The sequence below is a fragment of the Protopterus annectens genome, chromosome 16.part0 (assembly GCF_019279795.1).
Source record: "Protopterus annectens isolate FY-2018-M chromosome 16.part0, PAN1.0, whole genome shotgun sequence".
Classification (NCBI taxonomy): Eukaryota; Metazoa; Chordata; order Ceratodontiformes; family Protopteridae; genus Protopterus; species Protopterus annectens.
The window spans coordinates 10,758,506-10,778,914 of NC_056750.1; the positions used below are offsets into that span (position 1 = coordinate 10,758,506).

Below are 20,409 nucleotides of genomic sequence, written 5' to 3' on the forward strand. Positions count from 1 at the left end.
GGACATAGGGAACCTCCAAACACTGCACCCGTCTCGGCTTGGATTTGTCAAGGGCAGGTCATGCTTACTTAAACTGATAGACTTTTTTAAAAGGGTCAGCAAAGCACTGGATGAAAGTAAAATAGTACACACTGCATACTTCAACCTGGCCATGGCCTTTGAAACAATACCCCACTCAGGTATAGTAGAAAAGCTAAATAAATGGGGAAATAAATTCCTATATCGCCGACTATATTACCAGGTGGCTCACAGGATGCAGGAGATCAACACAGGGGAGGATCCCTTCACAAAGAGACCAGTCACCAGTGGAGTCCCTCAGAATTTGGTGCAGGGACCCTCCTGTTTAGCATCTATTTCTCTAAAGTAAAAGCTAATACCAAAGGGCTCTGGCTGACTAAGCTTGCAGATGTCACTGAATCCTCAAATGACTTAGCCATCCTACAGGAAGATTTGTCCCAAACAAATAACTGATGCCAGAATCATGGACTGAAACTAAGTGACAAAAAATGCATTATTTCATCCTTTGGGAAGTCGTCTACTCTGGGGACCTACCACATTGACCATATGTTCCTAAGAGTTGCCCCCGATGTTTGGAATTTGTGAACGTATGCAGACAGTGATCTAACTTTTGACCAACTTGTGTCCACTGTCATAAGAAGGTCCTTTTATATTGTGTAGCTTATAAACAAAGGGATTGTGCCTAGATCTCGTGATGTCATTGCCTCCCTTTACTCAGCCCTCATTAGGCCGATCATTGAATATAATGCCCTCTTTGGTATGTATCTGTCTAGACGCATGCAACAAATGGAACATCCCCAGAGATACCTAACTAAAAGGAAACAAGACCTAAACAATATGTCCTCCAAGGACCACTTCAACGTCCTGTCACTATAATCAGTATCCTACAGACTTCTAAGAAGTGACCTCTGTCTGGCAGACAAGGCATCTTCCAACCCAGTACTGATGGATTTACTGCACATCAGCAAGTTAAATGCCATCAGAAATATTTGATCCAGGGAGTTAAACCTCTGTGTAATATCAACAGAATGGTTTGGAGGAACAGGTAAATCACTGGGAATACCACTGTTCTGGAACAGACTCCCCATCCCTGTAAAACAAAGCTCATCCCTATCGATATTCAAGCACAACTTAGATCTATGGATGGCTAACTAAGCAATAACCGATGATGTCTGTGTGGTGTATTACGATTTACCCATGGTTGGTGTGGTTTAATCATGAGGCTGAAGTCCAAGTGATTAAATAAAGCCAACCGTGGATAAATATTAATATACTACACCACGGAGTCAGTTATTCCTATTATACAATGCATTATTTAAGAAAAAAATACTTAATTTTCCTAAATAATGTTTTTGTATAATGGTGCCGTGCTGTCCTTCTGCGGCTGGTATATATCCTGTTGCCTTTTTTGATGTACTGTGCATGCATATGGGACTTGCATTCCCATGCATACCCATCAGTGCTTTGGAAAGGAAGCAACGGAGAAAAGAAGGTCTCTGTTGCTCTGTTTTTCTTTTTTTTAAATAAAAAGAAAAGTGTTTCGTACAGTTTAGGGGTAGGAGAGAGCCAAAATGGAGGAAATACAAGGAAAATCAGGTACGTGTCTTTAGTTTTGACTAAAGTACCTGATTTTCCTAGTATTTTCTCCTTCCTGTCTCTCTGCTATGTCCAGAGTCCAGATTTCAGTTTTTATTTAATTTTTGTGAAAAAAAAAAAAAGTTAAAAGTTAGTGTATACCAATGGAAGAAAAGTCCAGGCGACCGGCCCTTTTTCTGTTGGTATATGCTGGGATTTACAATAGGCCGCGGTGGTGCAGCAGTAGCATTGTCACCTCACAGCAAGAGGTTCTCCCATTTGATTCTCAGCTGGAGCGCCTTCTGTGTGGAGTCTGCATGTCCTCCCCATGGTCAAGTGATGTTTGAAAGACATGCAGGTAGGTGCGTGCGTGAATGGGTGTGCCTTCTTTGAAGGTTGGGCATCAGGCTAGCAACTTGGCACTGTAAAAATGCACTGCCAATCATTAGCGGACCGGCGTTCCACTGTGGTGACCCCTAACTGGGAAAAGCCAAAAGATCATTATTATATATGCTGGGATTTACAATGGGCCCACTGAATGGGCTGACCAATCAGCGTTCTCTTTTTGGAATATTAATGGCCAGTCATTGTATAATAAAGCAATAACTGATGACATGGTGTGGTATATTGAAGATTTACCCATGGTTGGTGTGGTTTAATCATGAGGGCGAAGCCCGAGTGATTAAATAAAGCCAACCATGGGTAAATTTCAAAATACCACAAGTACGGAGTCAGTTATTGCTATTATACAATGACATTATTTAAGAAAAAAATACTTACTTTTCTTAAATAATGTCTTTGTGTAACAGTGCATTACCGTTCTTCCGCTGGTTGTGGTACACCGCTTCCTTGTTTTGATGCATTGAGCATGCGTATGGGACTTGCATGCCATGCGTACCCAGTACATCAATGTTTAGAAACGGAAGCAACGCAGAAAAGAAAGTCTCTGTTGCTCTGTTTTTTTTTTTCTTTTTAAAAATATATATTTTGAGGACTTTATACCAATGGAAAAAAGTCCGGGTGACCAGACCTTTTTTCCGTTGGTATATCATGGGATTTACAACAGGCACACTGGCCAGTCAGCATGCACATTTTGGAATATTAATGGGGGGTCATTGTATAACAGAAAATTTACCACAGGACTGCCCCCCTGTACTGCTAATGGGTAAAGACAGCTCTTAAATGGCTTATCCCATCCACACATCCCCTCATATTATTTATGGTATGATCCCTGTTATTCTTACTAAGGATAACCTATAATTATCAGCCATGCAGTGAATAAGGCCAATGTAACACCAAATTGGACAAGTTAAGAAACTGACAAATGCAGGTTCCGGAAAACAGAACTGAAAACGGTTTCACATCTCATTGCTGTTTGTGATACACGCATGCTGAGGGTCTGTACTGGAAAACAGAACTGAAAACGGTTTCACATCTCATTGCTGTTTGTGATACACACATGCTGAGGGTCTGTATATTGAAAGCACAATAATGTGGCAAGTCTGTTACATCAGGAATTGTGCAAACACGACAATAAAAAAGTAATGGGGAAGTATTGAAAACATGAGCCACAAAGCATTATTGTCAATGGCGAAATAAAAAGTAATGGGGGAGTATTGAAAACATGAGCCACAAAGCATTATTGTCAATGGTGAAATCTGGATCACATAGGATTACTCCTCACCAACAGTTATAAAAATAGATGCAAGAAAACCGAATATAGTAGTCCAAGAGAAAAAAGACAAAAGTAGAATTGATCATTGAAATAAGTGCATCCAGTCATTATAGTATCTCACATACTGAGAGACACATAGTTATAAAATACCAGGATTTGAAAGCAGAAACAAGGGCAACCCAGAAGAAAGATCCCCAGGCAGTTCCAACAGTAGGAGCAACAGGTCTAATAAAAAATTATTTACAATCTTACTTAAATATGTTACAAAGCTGCAGTGGTGCAGCGGTAATATTGTCACCTCACAGCAAGAGGTTCTCCCGTTCAATTCTCGCTGGATCACCTTCTGTGTGGAGTCTGCATGTCCTCCTTACGGTCAAGTGGCATTCAAAAGACATGCATGAATGGGCGAGCCTTCGTTGAAGGTTGGGCATCAGGCTGGCACTTTGGCACTGTAAAAATCTACTGCCAATCATTAGCGGACCGGAGTTCCACTGTGGCGACCCCTAACTGGGAAAAGCCAAAAGAAGGACAACTGAAATATGTTACAAATACATGTAACCTCATATGAACTTCAGGAGGAGGTAATTCTGCACACATTGCCTAGCATCAAAGATTGAAACGATACTTATTTCATGAACTCTAATAGTACCCTGACTTGGGAATGGTGCCTGTTCCTGTCATGGTATTACAAACTCAAAACACGTGGAGAAATTAAAAAGAGTGAAATCGAAATCATGGCAGTTTTAATGTTACCACTGATTTACATTTAAGGTCGATAAGATTCAGATGGAAAGCCAGGGTGACTGCTTTGGGGTCACTGATCTTTAGGCAGGAAATCATGGCAGCACTGTCCTTCACTGGGCAGCCAACCTTCCTTGCAACCTGCAACACAGTAAAAGAAAAAGAAGACTTGTCAGTTAAAGTGCATTTTTGCACAGCTATGGTGTGCCTATATTCTGTAACATGCACTCTGTCAGTATCACAATATTTAATATCTGTATCTGTTTGAATGAAATATCAGTATCACAATATTTAATATCCATATCTGTCTGAATGCAATATAATGTGGCAGTAGTGAAACAATTCATTCATTTTCAAACTGTATTCAATTTCAAGGTCATTTCATCCAGTGTAAATGAACACCCCTAGGTCATTTCACTCAATGTAAATGAGCACCCCAGCTGTTAACTCATTCACATTTACAGCACTGATCTGTTTACCGCTTCACACCTGCAGTGTTAGTTGTGTGGGCTGCCTCGTCTCATTCACGCCTACAGCATTTAAAAAGCAGACCACACACACAGCTATTATTTGGATGTAACTTAATCAGCAGTACTCAGTGTTGCAATTAAGCAAGTTAAACATGAGGATATAGTTTAACTGATGAAGAAAGCTTAAAACTGCTTAACATTTTCATTATATTTACCAAATTAAACTTTTTTATTCGGAGTCATTGTGTCCTTGTACATAGCCTGCGCTAATTCTATCTGTGTTTCAGGAACTCTGAACATACCTCCCAACTAAATTTGTTTTCTTTCGCACTTTTTGAGCTGATGTCATTACGTGCGCGATGACATCAGCTCCGTCAGCCTGGCTGTTTTGAATCTGCTCTGAGAGTGCGGAAGCTGATTTATTTTCTTTTTCAGTGGATCTGTGAGGCCTGCTTGTGAATCAACTAGAGCAATTCTTCTCTTGTGAACTGCATGGAGCATGAAGGAAACCTGTTATAGAGGAACTTGAGCTTAAGGTATTTTAGAAACCTGTCTATTTTCTTTGTAAACAGAACCTGTGCTGAGCTTAAAAGCAGAGTTATTTGCTGTGATCTGAACAACTGGTGTATGTGTGTGTGTGTGTGTGAAAATACCCCCAAGTGAATAAACTTGGTGGCTAGAAGTACTCAGGCTCAAACCCTGTACCTTGGGTACAGGTAAAAGGAGCCTAAAGTCCCTAGCCACCACTTGGGAGTTTATTTCTGTTCTATTCTATTCCTCATTAAATCTGTGTTTTACAGGATTTTTGTGGCAACTCACTGAAGGATCGAATTCACTAAATAATGACAGGCATTTGAATTTCAGACTTCATATTCTTCAGAAAAAATAATAGATTCATAGGTTGGTACTAGGCTATCAGCCCTAAGGCCTATACAAGCCTAGCCATAACAATTCCCTGGCTATTTCTTCCCACAATATTTACTACCCTGGACCCCTATCTAGCAGGGTGACTGACGTGATCCCTGGGGTGAATTTCCTATCTCCTATCCAATCGTCAAGGTTCTTTTTGTAGAGGGCCAAAGAGGCCCTCTGCTTGACATGTATGGATAGTCTATTCCAGTGTCTGGGGAGTCTCTGGGTCAGAAACCTATCCCTCCAGCATGTTTTGTTCATTGTGATGACAAGGTTTAGATCCCTGGATTTGGCTCTGAGGGATTGGGATTTCTTTAAGTGTAGCATTTCCAACAGCTCTGGGTTTGACATGGCCTGGTATGTTAAGCAGAGATCGCCTCTGAGTAGATGATATGCGACAGAGTATACCTGGAGTGTTTTTAGATGGTCAGCATAGAGCATCTGCTTTAGGCATGTGATTCTTTTAGTGAGGTATTTCTTCAGCCTTTTCAGTTGTTGCAGATGTCTTGAGAGATACACACCAAACGGGGGGGCTGTATTATATAATGGGTTTAATGAGGGATGAGTACATTGGGACAATGACCTCCTTTTTTCTGGATGAAAAGCCCTTAGTGATGAGGTGTGCCACATAGAAGGATTTCCTGACTGTTATGGTGATGTGGTTATCGAAGGTGAGACCACTGTCCACCTGTGTCCTTAAGTCTCTTATCAGACTTTCGGTGTTTAGTGTACTGCCACCTATGTGGCAATTCATGGGTACATGTTTTATTCCAAAGGGGATAAACTGTTTCTGTAAGGCCTTTTGTAGACTATCCACATCATTTGGGGATTCAATAATGGCTCCCAGTTTGCAGTCATCTGCAAACTTTGTTAGCTAGAGTCCCTTAGTGTTGGCCTGTACTTTAGAGAAGTAGATGTCAAACAAGAACGGTCCCAGGACTGAACCTTGAGTTACTCCACTTGTCACTTGTCTGGAGCTGGATTTGGAGTTGGCTGCTTTTACAGTGTGGGTTTTGTCAGTAAGCCAGTTGGCAACCCATCGCGTGGCTTAGGGATTAATGCCCAGCTTAGTAAGTTTATCTATGACTCCAGAGTGGGGGATGGTGTCAAAGGCCTTGGCAAGGTCCAGATAGGCTGTGTAGACCGCCTTACCTCGTCCACAGCTCTGGAGACTGATTTGAAGAATCAATCAGGTTCAGGAGACAAGATTGTCCCTTCACAAAACCAAACTGGGTGGGGTCCAGTGTTTGAAGGTTGCCAATGTGTTTGTTTATAAGTTCCATGATAATGTGTTCCATGGCTTTGCAGATCATGCTCATCAGACTGATAGGGTAGTAGTTCCCAGGATCCAAGGTGGATCCCCCCTTGTGGAGTGGGATAACTGTAGCTGTGCACCATTCATTGGGCATGAAGCCTGAGGTGAAGCTATGATTAAACATGACTCTTGGGTGAGGTGCCAGTTCATTTTGTAGTTCATGTAGTATACAGCCCAGGATGTCATCTGGTCCCATGGAGGTTGTATTCTTAGGTAATACAAAACCTTTTATTCTAGCAATTTTCTAAGTTTATAAGATCAGTATTTGAAATGTGTCCCTATTTTGGGGATGTATTTCCCCATTATTGGCTTTGTTCTGTTATTTTGTGCTAAGAGGTTGAGCACTATGGTGAGAAGTGAGAACTGAATTCACTAAATGGTAGCCATTTAACTTTCAGTCTTCCTGTCTTCCAGGAAATTGCTGATTTGGCATAGTGGTATGTTGCTCTGACTGTAGTGCACAAGGTCCCAGGGTCAAGACTTGGCAGTGAAATGCATGGTGGTAACACAACATTTTATTCTAGTATTCTTGCAACTTTCCAAAATTATACAAGCAATGTTTAAAATGTGTCCCTGGTTTTTGGCCATTTGCCCCACCCCACCAAAAAAAACCCTGAAATTTGAAAATAAGTGCTGTCATTCTATTTTATATATATATATATATATATATATATATATATATATATATATATACACACACACACACATTTTATATCTATCTATATATATATATATATATATATATATATATATATATATATATATATATATATATATATATATTGTGTGCCTGTGGAAGTAGACTTTTATGGTGGAAATGTTCTGAACCGGCAGTTTTGTCATTGGTTCATGCATTTTGTTTCATTGCCTACTGGAAAAATGTTCAAGCAATAAATTTAAAATGTGAGTGCGTGTGTGTGTGTGTGTGTGTGTGTGTGTGTGTGTGTGTGTGTGTGTGTGTGTGTGTGTGTGTGTGTGTGTGTGTGTGTGGAAGTAGACTTTTATGATGGAAATGTTCTGAATTGGGCAGTTTTGCCATTATTGGTTCATGCATTTTGTTTCATTGCCTACTGGGAAATGTTCAAACAATGCATTTAAATTGTGCTCTAACTTATGTCTAACAAGTGTGCTGTATTATACAAGAAATATAATTTAATAAAGTCAAGAAGGTGTATCAAAGAACATGTATGTTTCTTGTTTTGTGTGCAAGGGGCCCATGATTTGAAAACAGCCCAAAGGTAGTGTTTATCCACTACTGGCCAGATGCATTTTGTTTGGATGTGGTATGGTGGGGTTCAATGCTGTTTCAATGAATGTGAGTTTCAAGGGCACAGAAGTTTTAATGCATAGTCTATTTTCATTGTGAGACAGTATTGCTTTGTTTAGCAGATATCTATTAGTGTTTGTGCAGTGTGCTATAAAATGTAAAAATAAAATCCAAATAATCATTGTAGAAGTAAAGCAGTATGCACATATTAGTGTTTATAGTAAATGGGGTGAAACAGCCAGGTAATGGGACATCTGAATGGCTGCAGGGGGACTCTGGTGCCATATTTTGGTTGCCTGTTCTTCAGTTTGCGTTTGAAAGTTGGTATCCCACAATTCCATTGGTGTGGGTGGGGTTACATAATTATGTATTCAAATTTTACATTAATCAGCGTACAGATTTGCACCTATTTTTCATGGGCCTTGTCCAGATTTTTGATGTCTCCAGGTTGATAGGTATGACTCTGAACCATCACATGACTGTCCAAATCAGCTTTCCTGAGACTTTGTTATATGTTTTTTCCAAGTCCAGGAATAACCAGTTGAACGTTTTCCTTATTTGTAGCTGCTTTTCATCTATCTATCTCACTGCAAAAATTGGGTTGGTTGTTCTGCATACTACTCTGAATCTGAACTGCTCATCTTCAGTCAGCCTTTATATTGCTCTGCATATTTCTTTATCAATCACCCTCTCCAGAATGGTTATCCAGTGTGACAGAAGTTCAATATTATGTTACCCACAAAGTTGTGAATGTCCCCTTTGTTCTTGTACATGAGCATTAGAATGTTTATTCCCCAGTCATCTGGGATACACCATTCTCTCCAAAATGCTATGACTGTTTCTCCCCTCAATCACTCAACATCTTCATCATATCTGATGTGACCTCATCTGAGCTTGCTGCTTTCCCTTGCTTCATTTTCCATAGTATGGTCCTCACTTCTAAGATGAACTCCACTTCCCCTTTCATTGTATGCTGTGTCTGGGGGCACTACAGTTTCTGTGGGGTTTTCTTCATTCAGAAGCTGTTTGAAGTACTCCTTCCGTCTTTGATGTCCTGTGAGCTGGTGAGTGGGTTGCTGCTGGCATCCCTTATGAAGGATCCTTTTATCTTTCTGTCTTTGCCTTGCAACCTGATAAGAGTTTCTTTATATCATCTGCTGAACCACATTCCATAAGCTGGTAGAGTGAATTTGATGCCTTGTTCTTTGCTGTTGTGACTGATATCTTTGTCGTTTTGATAGCCATCCAGTATTCCTTCTTAGCTTGGTCCGTCTTTTCTATTTCCCACTTTTTTCTATATTCTTTCCTTCTTTTGATAACTTCCTTGACTTCTGCATTCCACCACCAACATTCCTTATGCACCTTATTTCAATACCTGGCTCAGTCACATATCTGTTCTATATCCCCTATACACAGTGTTTTGAGACATTGCTATTCTTCTTCAGCTCAACCTGTTTTACACATACACATGCACACACACAAATAGTTAGCAAAACTAAAAAAGATAAAAACTCTCAAACTAAACAGACAACTCAGAGGACAAATTCCAATAAAGCAAAGCAATAGATAGTGCCCCAGGCCAAGTACAACTATAAGGCCTTTCTTTACTATGTCTGAAACTTCAAAGGCAGCACACAACAGAATGCCAAACATTTGGAAAATGTAGCCACACTCATAAAACCAGGAGATATAGCAAATCTTCTGGCTGACAAATTTAGTTCCAGCTTTACCATCCTCTCACACCCAGATGCTCTCCAGGAAATACTATAGGTTCATAGGTTCATAGGTAGATATTAGGCTATCAGCCCTGGGGCCTATATAAGCCTAGCCAAAACGATTCCCTGGCTTTCACCACCCAAGAAAATTATTTTTCTGTGCCCCTGTCAAGCAGTGCCACAGAAGTGATCAAGGAGTGAATTTTCTATTTCACATCCAGTCGTCAAGATTTTTCTTAAAGTGGGCCAATAAGGAGCTTTGCTTGATATGAATGGGTAGTTTGTTCCAGAGTATGGCAAGTCTCTGGGACAGGAATCTATCCCTCCAGCATGTTCTGTTTATTGTGGTGACAAGGTTTATGTCCCTAGAGAGTGTGGTTTGGAGAGATTGGGATTTCTTTAAGTGTAGCATGTCCAAAAGCTCTGGGTTTGACATAGCTTTGTATGTTGGGCAGAGATCGCCTCTGAGTAGGCGATATGCGATGGAATAGAGCTGAAGTTTTTTGAGACGGTCTGCGTATGACATCTGTTTGAGGCCGGTAATTCTCTTAGTGAGGCATTTCTGTGGCCTTTCCAATTGCTGTAGGTGTCTTGTGAGATACATGCCAAATGGGGCATTGTATTCTATAATGGGTCTGATGAGGGATAAGTAGAAAGGAACAATGACCTCCTTTTTTCTAGAAGAGAACCCTTTTTTGATGGTGTGGCATGTAGAAGGATTTCCTGACTATGCATATGACATCTGTTTGAGGCCGGTAATTCTCTTAGTGAGGCATTTCTGTGGCCTTTCCAATTGCTGTAGGTGTCTTGTGAGATACATGCCAAATGGGGCATTGTATTCTATAATGGGTCTGATGAGGGATGAGTAGAAAAGAACAATGACCTCCTTTTTTCTAGAAGAGAACCCTTTTTTGATGGTGTAACATGTAGAAGGATTTCCTGACTACTGTGTGATGTAGTTATCAAAGGAGAGACTACTGTCCACCTGTGTCCCGAGGTCTCTTATCACACTTTCAGTGTTTAGTGAGCTACCACCTATGTGGTAATTCATGGGTACCAGGTTTTTCCCAAAGGGGATGACAATGCACTTCTTGGCATTGAGCTTGAGGCCATGACTTTGACACCAAGCATCTGTCTCTGTGAGGCCTTTTTGTAGAATGTCTACATCATTAGGTGATTCTATTGTGGCTCCCAGTTTGCAGTCATCTGTGAACTTTTTAGCCAAAGACCTTCTGTGTTGGCCTGCACTTCAGAGAAGTAGATTCTGAACAGGAGAGGACCTAGGACTGAACCCTGTGGTACTCCACTCATCCCTGGTCTGAAGTCGGACTTGGAGTCAGCTACTTTTACTCTGTGGGTTCTGTCATAGGTTCATAGGTTCATACTAGGCTATCTGCCCTAGGGGATTTATAAGCCTAGCCCAGAGTTTTGTGGCTTTTCACCCCCCTTTTAGCTGAAGGATACTATGCCCATTATTTTGCTGTGCCTCTGTCAAGCAGTGACACCGAGGTTAGTGAGCCGATTGGCCACCCATCTTGTGACATAGGGATTTATGCCCAGTTTAGTGAGTTTATCTATAATTCCAGAGTGGGGGATGGTATCGAAAGCCTTGGCAAGGTCAAGATAGGCTGTGTGCACTTCCTTGCCCTCATCTATGTCTCTAGTGACTGCTTCAAAGAAGTCAGTCAGGTTTAGTAGACATGATCTACCTTTTACAAACCCAAACTGAGTGGGGTCCAGGGTTTGGAGGTTACCTATGTCTTTGTTTATAAGCTCAAAGATGATACGTTCCATGGCCTTGCAGTCCAATCTTGTCATACTAATGGGGTGGTAGTTTCCGGGTTCCATGGTGGCACCCCTTTTGTGGCTTGGGATAACCTTTGTTGTGTGCCATTCAGTAGGCAAATAGCCCGAGGTGAGGCTATGATTGAAATTGGTTCTTAGGAGGGGGTGACAGTTCGTTCTGTAGTTCATGCAGTATGCAGCCTGGGATGTTGTCTGGTCCCATGGATGCTGTGTTCTTGGCCTTGGAGAGTATGGTCTTTACTTGTTCATCCGTGATTACAGGGGCTATGCATTCTTATGGTATTAAGAATGGCCCTTTGGAAGGTGAGAGGGAGGTAAAGTTAACATTGAACCTATCTACTAGGATGTTGGCAATATCGGTTGGTTTTGTATATTTAGTGCCATTGTGCTGTAGCTCAGAGCAGATCTGAGTGTTACCATTGAGATTTTTGACATAGCTGTAGAAAGCTTTGTTGTTATCTTTGGAATTAGTGGCAATTTTATTTTCATAACTGGCGTTGTAGGATTTTATGAGGGATCTCAGCTTCTTGCTGAGGCTGACCAGGGAGTTCCTCCAGTCTTGGAATTTTACTGTTTTTTGCAACAGCTTCTTCCTTCTGTTGTAGAGTTTGTTTATGGCAGGGGGCCACCAGATTGGCTTCCTTTCTTAGAGGATAGCATCTTGGTTTTGTTGGGGATGGCACGATCCATGCACTTGTGTGTGTGCTTATACAGTGCATTTGTGTAAGATTCAGCAGTCGTACCTCTATTTTCCATCTGCATGAGTGTCATGAAGTTTGCCACTTCTGTCTTAAGAAGCATGAAGTTGGCTTTGGAGTAGTTTTTGATGGTGGTTTCCTTAATGGGGGGTGGGATGGGATATGGATGTCTAGGGTGATTAGCTTGTGGTTGGATCTGACCAGCGAGGAGTTGACCTCTGGCATGGAACACCGGTTACCCATATTGGTAATGACCAGGTCCAGGATATTGCTGCCTCTGGTGGGGGTGTGGACAAGCTGATCCAAGGCACTGGAATTTATGAATTCCAGAAAATATTGAGCGAATGAGTTGGTATGAGTAGTTTTTCCAGTTGATGGAGGGGTAGTTAAAATTGCCCATAATTAGGGGTTGTACCTTAATATTTTCCAGTACCTTAAGAAATGAAGAGTGGGAATCCTGGAGCATGGTTTGGGAATCTGTAATAAGCAACAACGTGGATTCCATTCTTGCCCAGTGTTAGTTGCACTTGGATAATTTCAGATGCATTATGTTCAGCAACTAGTCTGGATGTGTAGATATCCTTAATGAATATGGACGTGCCTCTGCCTTTAGTGTTTCGGTCCAGGTTAGGTGTCAGAAAGGTGTGATATGAACTATAGCATGGTAGTGCAGGGGTGCTCTCTGGAACCTTGAACCAGGTCTCTGTCACTGCACAGATGTCAATGTTCTCCATTTTAAGGAGTGCCTTGAGTGAGTGCATTTTGAGGTTTAAACTTCTAGTATTGAGTAGCATTACGCTCAGAGTTTGCTTGCTTGTACCTGTTATGGTGGTGAATTTAGCATTAGAACCTTGCCTAAAAAGGCACTATATGGGGTGGCAAGAGCCTTAGCCAGTATCCGGAATCCCAGGGGTGACAGGTGTAGGCCATCTCTGGCAAAGCATCGTGGTCTGTTAACCATGTTGTCCCAGGCAGACAGATACTGGATCCCCTTAGAATGACATCAGAAGCTTAGCCAATTGTTGAAGCCAATCATTTTGTCCTTGTACTGTGGTATCATTCTTGCCGATGCCAGGATGCTACTCAGGGCTAGGGTCATACCTGCCTGGGCTACAAGATCCAAGAGCTCCTCCTCCATGTTTCTTTTCATGTAGTCAAGGGAGGTACATCTCAGGTCATTCACACCAACATGGACAATGACATAGTCATATTTATAGTCACTTGTTGTGGAGTGACCTAAGTGTGTGCATTATGTGGAGGATCCTGGCACCCAACAGGCAGTTGCCTGTAACTTTATCCTTATTCAGCCTAGTGAGTGGGAAATCAGTGTGCTTGACTATAGAGTCACCTATGACTAGTGTGTTGGGTATGTTGTTTTGCCTTATGGGCTGAGGTTGAGTGGCACACTGATTTTGTGGGCTGTGTGTCATTTGGGTAGTGTTGGGGGTGGTGGTTGTCTGTGTTTCAGCTTGGGAGGTCTCTGTTGCTTGGGCAGATTTTTATTGAGAGCCTCCATGAATGTGGGTGTGTGCTTTGTGTTTCTATGTGTGGGTTTTGGTAGTGTGGGTTTTGAAGGACTATGTGTTGAGTGTGGTATGGTGCAGATATTAACCTTCTCCTCTTGACTGTCTAGTCCAGTCTTGGCTGGAGAGAGTTTGGCATCCAGTTTGGCTATATAAGTGCATCTCTCACAAGTTGTAATGTTGGGTGGTAGGAGGAGAGGGTTGTCAGTGTACATGAGGCAATTGCTACATTGCCCCAAGATGCCCAGATTCATCAGGTGGACAGGAGAAAACACCTGGAGCTGACCCATGGACATGCCTGGATATGTGCTTATTAATTTAAGTAGTAATAACTGTTTTCCTCTTGACAAGTGAGGAAAATTGAATGCTGCAGTAATTTGTAGTTTATTCAGTGCTTACAAGTTCTGAGCAAGTCCTGAGCACAAGGAAACAGTTTTGAGTGCTGAAACTAAAAAACTGACTAGATCTAGCTAAAACTAGCTAGTTTTAGCACGAATCTCAAGAAGAGAAGCAGGCCACAGCCTGTTTAGTGATCCATAGTCTTGTCCCAGATGATGTAAGGGTCTGCAGGCTTGTAGTCTTTTTCTGGTAGATGCCTTGAATAGCAACCAGACCAATCAGGTATGTTAAGCACAGACACTCACTCTCCAACCAGAATGAGTCAGGAATCAATGCACTCTGTACCTACTCTCACCAGGAGCAGAAGATAAGCACAGATGCTAAGCTGTCACCTATAAAGCAGTTAATAGGCTTTCTGGTGATCAGCAGTCTCCAGGAAATAATCTAACTGCACTCCTTCTCTCACCAGGAGAAAACAGAAGCACTAATCCCAAGATGACTACTGAGAGGCAGAATGTGGGCTCTTCAATTACTGGTGATCTTGCAATAGATGCTTAAAGGTAAGATGAAAAAAATGGTTTATCCTAAACACTGCAGTGTGCACTAGAGGAATTAGATGTGAAAGTAGGTATCTTAAGTTTTACCTGTCTAAAAAGTTATGTTTTAGTGGAGAGTCACTATTTTTAAAACAGCAAGATAGATTGAAAGGGGGTGGTCACTTTTGTATTCTGGTACTATGGAATACAGTAGGATGGCCAAAAAATTTAAATAGTTGAAGGCCAGTTATTTCACAAAATGATAATTTTGTGCTTACTCACACCATCCAGTAAAAGCAGAGAGGACATTAGATATATGGTCAAATTAACATAAGGGGTAGGCAACTAGAAAGACAGTGGTGTTTAAGAATGCAACAGTAACCGGGTGAGAGGGTGGGGAAAATTTCTGTCTGACTCACAAGAGACAGGCTGTGGTCTCTTTTCAAGTTTTAGTATGCAGTTAAAAGCAGAATGCAAGTGAAACACGTAACATCTAGCCATCTAACATAATCCCTCCAACAATCAATAGGGAACAGCTCTTAGATGCTCACTCTGAGGCCAAGACTACAGCTTTGTTGGGCCCTGATAATATTCCAGGATGCTTCCTAAATAGCCTAAAATATGACCTATTAGGGCCACTGGAGTCACTATTAAACCATAGCTTGCCCACAGGCTTCATGCCACATGAACGGGAGACTGCAATGGTCATCTCTTAGCACAAGGGAAAATCTGTCAAATATCCTGTGACCTATAGAGCCATTAGACTGACTAGTCTCATATGCAAAGCCATGTAAAGAATTTTCATGGAAATCATTAACAGTGACATAGGAATCGTTAAATGCTGGACCCAACCCAGTTTGGTTTCATTAAAGGCAGGTCATGCCTACTGAGTCTGGTGGACTTCTTTGAGAAGGTCACAAAGCAATGGATGCAGGCAAAACATTGCATACTGCCTACCCTGACCTAGCTAAGGGATGTGATACATTACCTCACTCAGACATTGTAAAGAAGCTCATGGAATTAGGCATAAACCTCTATGTAACTCCTAGCCAGGTGGCTTACTGATAGGACCCAGGAAGTTCAGATTGGAGAGACCACCTCCACAAAGATGTTAGTCATCAGTGGAGTCCCTCAGAGCTCTGTGCTGAGTCTGTTCCTCTTTGGTATCTATTTTATGAAAGTCAAAGCCAATACCAATGGCCTCTGGCTTATCAAGTCTGCAGATGATTGCAAGCAAGGAGCAATCATAGAAACCCCTGAAGATACTGTCCTCTTATAGGAAGGTCTAACACAAACAAATGACTGGTGCCAAAGCCACAGCTTAAAACTCAGTACTAAGAAAGGCATACTAGTATATTTTGGGAAGTTGGGTACCCAGGGGAAATTACCTCATTGATAAAACACCCCTAAAAGTAAACACAGTCGTCAGGGATTTGGGGGCTCATGTAAACAGTAACCTGGCTTTTGACCAACATGTGCATAAAGTAGTAAGAAAATCATTCTGTGTCACTCAGCATATAAGTAAGAACATGGCATCTGTTTCCAGGGAAGTCATTGTACCACTATACACAGCCATCATCAGACCCATCATTGGGTATAGTACCCCCTTCGGTATGTCCCTGACCAGGCACAAGCAGCAACTAGAATGTCCACAGATGGTCCTCACAAAAAGAAAACAAGACATAAACACAGTGTCCTGTACAGTTCATCTCAAAGCCCTATCTCTATATTCTTGTTTGCTACAGACTGCTGACATGTGGTTTAGGCCTGACATACAAGGCATCCTTGGATCATAGGATCATAGGATCATAGGAAGTTACTAGGCTAATGGCCCTAGGGCCCTTACAAGCCTAGCCAAGTTCTACCCTTATTTCAACAATCAGTACGAATTGCCCCTATCCAAGTGGGACATAGGTGGAAACCTCTGGGAGACAAATCTGTCCCTCCAGCAGGTACTATTAATGTCAGATACCAGGTTAAGGTCTTTAGAGCGAGTAACCCATATACCATTTGACTTGCAGATATGCAGCATTTCCAATAAAGCAAGGTCATAGATTGACTTATATGCAAGGCATTGAAGGCAAGCCCATGAGTAACACACCAAATATTTGTTTGGTGTTGTCCTTGCTGCGGATTTTGAATACCAGAATGGGATTTGATACCTACTGCATGCCATGGAGGTATACATACACACACACACACACACACACACACACGCACACACACTAGATATATATTTATATGTATATATATATATATATATATATATATATATATATATATATGGGATCCAGACACATGCTCGACTAGCATATCTCCGAATCACAAAACATCGAACACACATACATGAAAGCGCTTAACATCGACAAGTGCTTCCGTGTATGCGTGCCTGTTTCATAGATCGGACTATAGTGCGGGTAAGGGAAAGTTCCCTTTTCCCCACCGTAGTGTGATCTCGGAGTGAGAATAATAAAGTAAGGGGGTGGGGGGGTGCAGGGTGGTGAAGCCCCCCTACAGAAACGTAGATTTTTTTTTTTTGAACTACACATACATGGAAGTGCTTTCAATGTTAGCTTTGTGTATGTGTTTGTGATTTGGACATATGCTAGTCGAGCATGTGTCCTAGACCCATATATATATATGGGTCTATATCATATGAGCGAATCACACAAATGATATAGACCCATATATATATATATATATATATATATATATATATATATATATATATGGGTCTAGGACACATGCTTGACTAGCATATGTCCGAATCACAAAACTTCGAACACACATACACGAAAGCGCTTAAACATCGGAAAGCACTTCCATGTATGTGTAGTTCAAAAAAAATGTAGCTCTGATGGACCTTTGGCATATCCACAAAATAAACAGCACCAAAACTGCTATATCTAAGGATTTAAACTTTGCTTAAGGCTTAAATAGGGCATGTTAGAGGGACAGGTATGTATCTCAGAAAACCCTTAGAGAACTCTTATTCTTTGGAAAAAGCTTTCCTTCATTGTGGAGCAGATCCCCTCCCTAACTCTATTCAAGTGCAACCTGGACCAGTGGATGGTAAAATGGAAATTCACCTCTGGTCTGATACCTATGTCTCTGATGGACAGAGGCAACCATTAAATCATGCCCTAACTACACCCCCTAAAATAACCTCTAAGGCTCAGTAAGTCATGGTATGCATTTGGGTTGCATGGCTAGGCTCATAAAGGCCCCAGTAGTCATTCACCTAGTATACACCTATGAATCTATGAAGTGACATTATTTGCAAACCTTTGGCCTATATATTTAATTCATTACTCACATCTAATATAGTACCCAACTATTTCAAGCATGCAACAATTTACTTTTTTCCAAAAATCCCTACTCCTAAATCAGCCACTGATTATAGACCCATAACAAAACTGGATCCTATTGCAAAATCTTTGAAACCCTTCATTTATCATCAAATACTAAGATCATTTAAAAAAAGTATGTCCTTTCAGAGAGACAACATAGATTTAGACCAAAATAATGTTTCAACAATGGGGTCTTTTTTTGTATGGCTATTGCTAACCAGAATTATATTTATTGATCTTAAGAGAAATTTTACTCCAAAAACTACAACAGCTTGCCTTCTCAATAGATGTTTGCCAGTGGTTCCAGGGCTATCTTAAGAACAGGTCTTTTATAATCATCAGTAATGGCTTTCGGACTCAGATAGGAGACCTTACACCTCAGGTCCCACAAGGATCAGGCTTAGTTTCACTGTTATTATCAATTTATAAATCACTTATGTACAGAGCTGCCCAAGCTTAATTGCTTGATACGTGCTGATGACAATTTTTACATGAGATCCAGTAAAGATCCATTTGAACTCAGTATTCCTCTTCAGGAGGATTTCCCTTAAAACTAACAAAACCATTGTTATGTGTTTTGGTACACCACAAAAACTGGTTAAGACTGTTCATGTATATTACCTTTGGGTGGTCATCAACTGCCTGTTGTCTCGCAACAAAAATATTTGGGGCTTATCTTACATCAGAGCCACACATTTAACATTCATGCAGAAAAGCAAGACCCAAGTGTCACCTCAAAGCTCAACTCATTAACTACTACACAGTGTGAAATGTCACAATTCCAGCAGCACACACACATCTCACAATCCAGAGCATTTTCTGAAAAATAAACTTAAAAAGCATAAAATAAACAAATGTAAATATTTTGTAAACAATTGTTTGTCTGTTCGGCTTTTCCTGGTTAGGGGTCGCCACAGTGGAACTCCAGTCCGTTAATGATTGGCAGTCGATTTTTATAGTGCCAAGTTGCCAGCCCGACGCCCAACCTTCAGCAAAGGCACGCCCATTCACGCATGTCTTTTGGAGGCAACTCGACCGCAGGAAGGATATACAGACTCCACACAGAAGGCACTCCAGCCGAGAATCGAACAGAAGAACCTCTTGCTGTGAGACAACAACGCTACTATATAAGAAGTATTCTTTACAGTGATAATAGTCAGTGCAGTCATAGTCTTTCCATAAATATAATAATATTTATTACAAAGACGGGTATCTAGAGCGTTTCTCCCTGGGCCCCTGCTGAAAATTGGCTTTGTTCCAAGTCAGACTTTCCCAGTAAACAAATGTTAAATAAATAAAATATTATAATGCACAAAAAAAAAAAAAATAAATAACTACATGTTAAACTTTCAAAAACAAATTTGGAAACTTTACTACCCAGCCATACATTGTTAGAACATTTTTGTTGACCAGATGTAAGGTTTCACATGACAACAAGAAATTCCTCTAAGTGCATGTTTATTTTATTTATTTTTTTAACAAGAAATATCTTTATTAAATTATCACTTATGACACAGGCAATCGTACATTTATATAAATCAAAGCAAACCATATTGATATATTTTCATTTGTAAATCTACATCACTTATAATTTCCTATCCAGTCATTGTCAGTCAGTCATTACACAGCTCATTCAGATCCTGCCTTCCCTTAAATCTCATTCTTCCTCCAAAACATTATTCTGCATGTATTGTTCCCATAATTCCCATTTTGTCTACGTAATTTGCTCCTACCCTTTTCTAAAGATCCCACTGCCAGTTGTTTTATCGCTGTTACTATATTCACTATTCTAGTACAGTTGGTTTAGACCTTGATTTCCATTTTCTAGTAATTGCATGAGCGGACAGGTGATCCGCTGTGGCGACCCCTAACCGGGAAAAGCCGAAAGAAGAAGAAGTAATTGCTTTTTTGGCAGCCACTAGAATTAAACTCAGCAAGGCCTTACTATGTCCAGACAATTCCAATTCATAGCTCAAAAAAGTATTTCCTTAGTTATTCCTGTTTGCTTATCCAGAACGTCTAACAGAGTGGTCTGCAGGGAATGTTTAATGTCTGCCATCTCATTACACTCCCAAAAAAGATGTTCCCAATTATGTCTTTCTTCCCCATCACACCTCCAACATTTGTAATCTACCTGAAGAAAAATTCTTTGGAGTCTGCTTGGGATATAGAAATACTTATGTAAACACTTCCAAGCAAAGATCCTAAATCTTTTAGACTTTATTGCATATTTGGGAGACATACATTTATCCTGCCAGCGTTTCTTTGTGAATTGCTTATCTAATCTCTCTTTCCAATCCTTTCTAACTTCCTCTGAGTGATTCCTATAATTATCATGCAATATTTTATATGCTCTACTAATGATTGCTTTTTTTAGCAGCAGCTTCTGTTCTAGATTCTGCTAAAAACTTTTAACAATGCTGGTTCTGCTAGTACATGTTTACCGAGATATTTACAGAAATATGAAAA

The 20,409-nt window shown here is 40.8% G+C and overlaps 1 protein-coding gene across 1 annotated transcript in view; it reads right to left on the reverse strand.

Annotated features, from left to right (window-relative positions):
* Nucleotides 1–20,409, reverse strand: part of LOC122791049 (bile salt-activated lipase-like) — a 299,760-nt gene that overhangs the window by 154,571 nt on the left and 124,780 nt on the right. Inside the window, exon 7 of the mRNA XM_044058827.1 lies at nucleotides 4,033–4,150. Coding sequence (XP_043914762.1) covers nucleotides 4,033–4,150 — 118 coding nt within the window. The remainder of the gene's footprint in view (nucleotides 1–4,032; nucleotides 4,151–20,409) is intronic.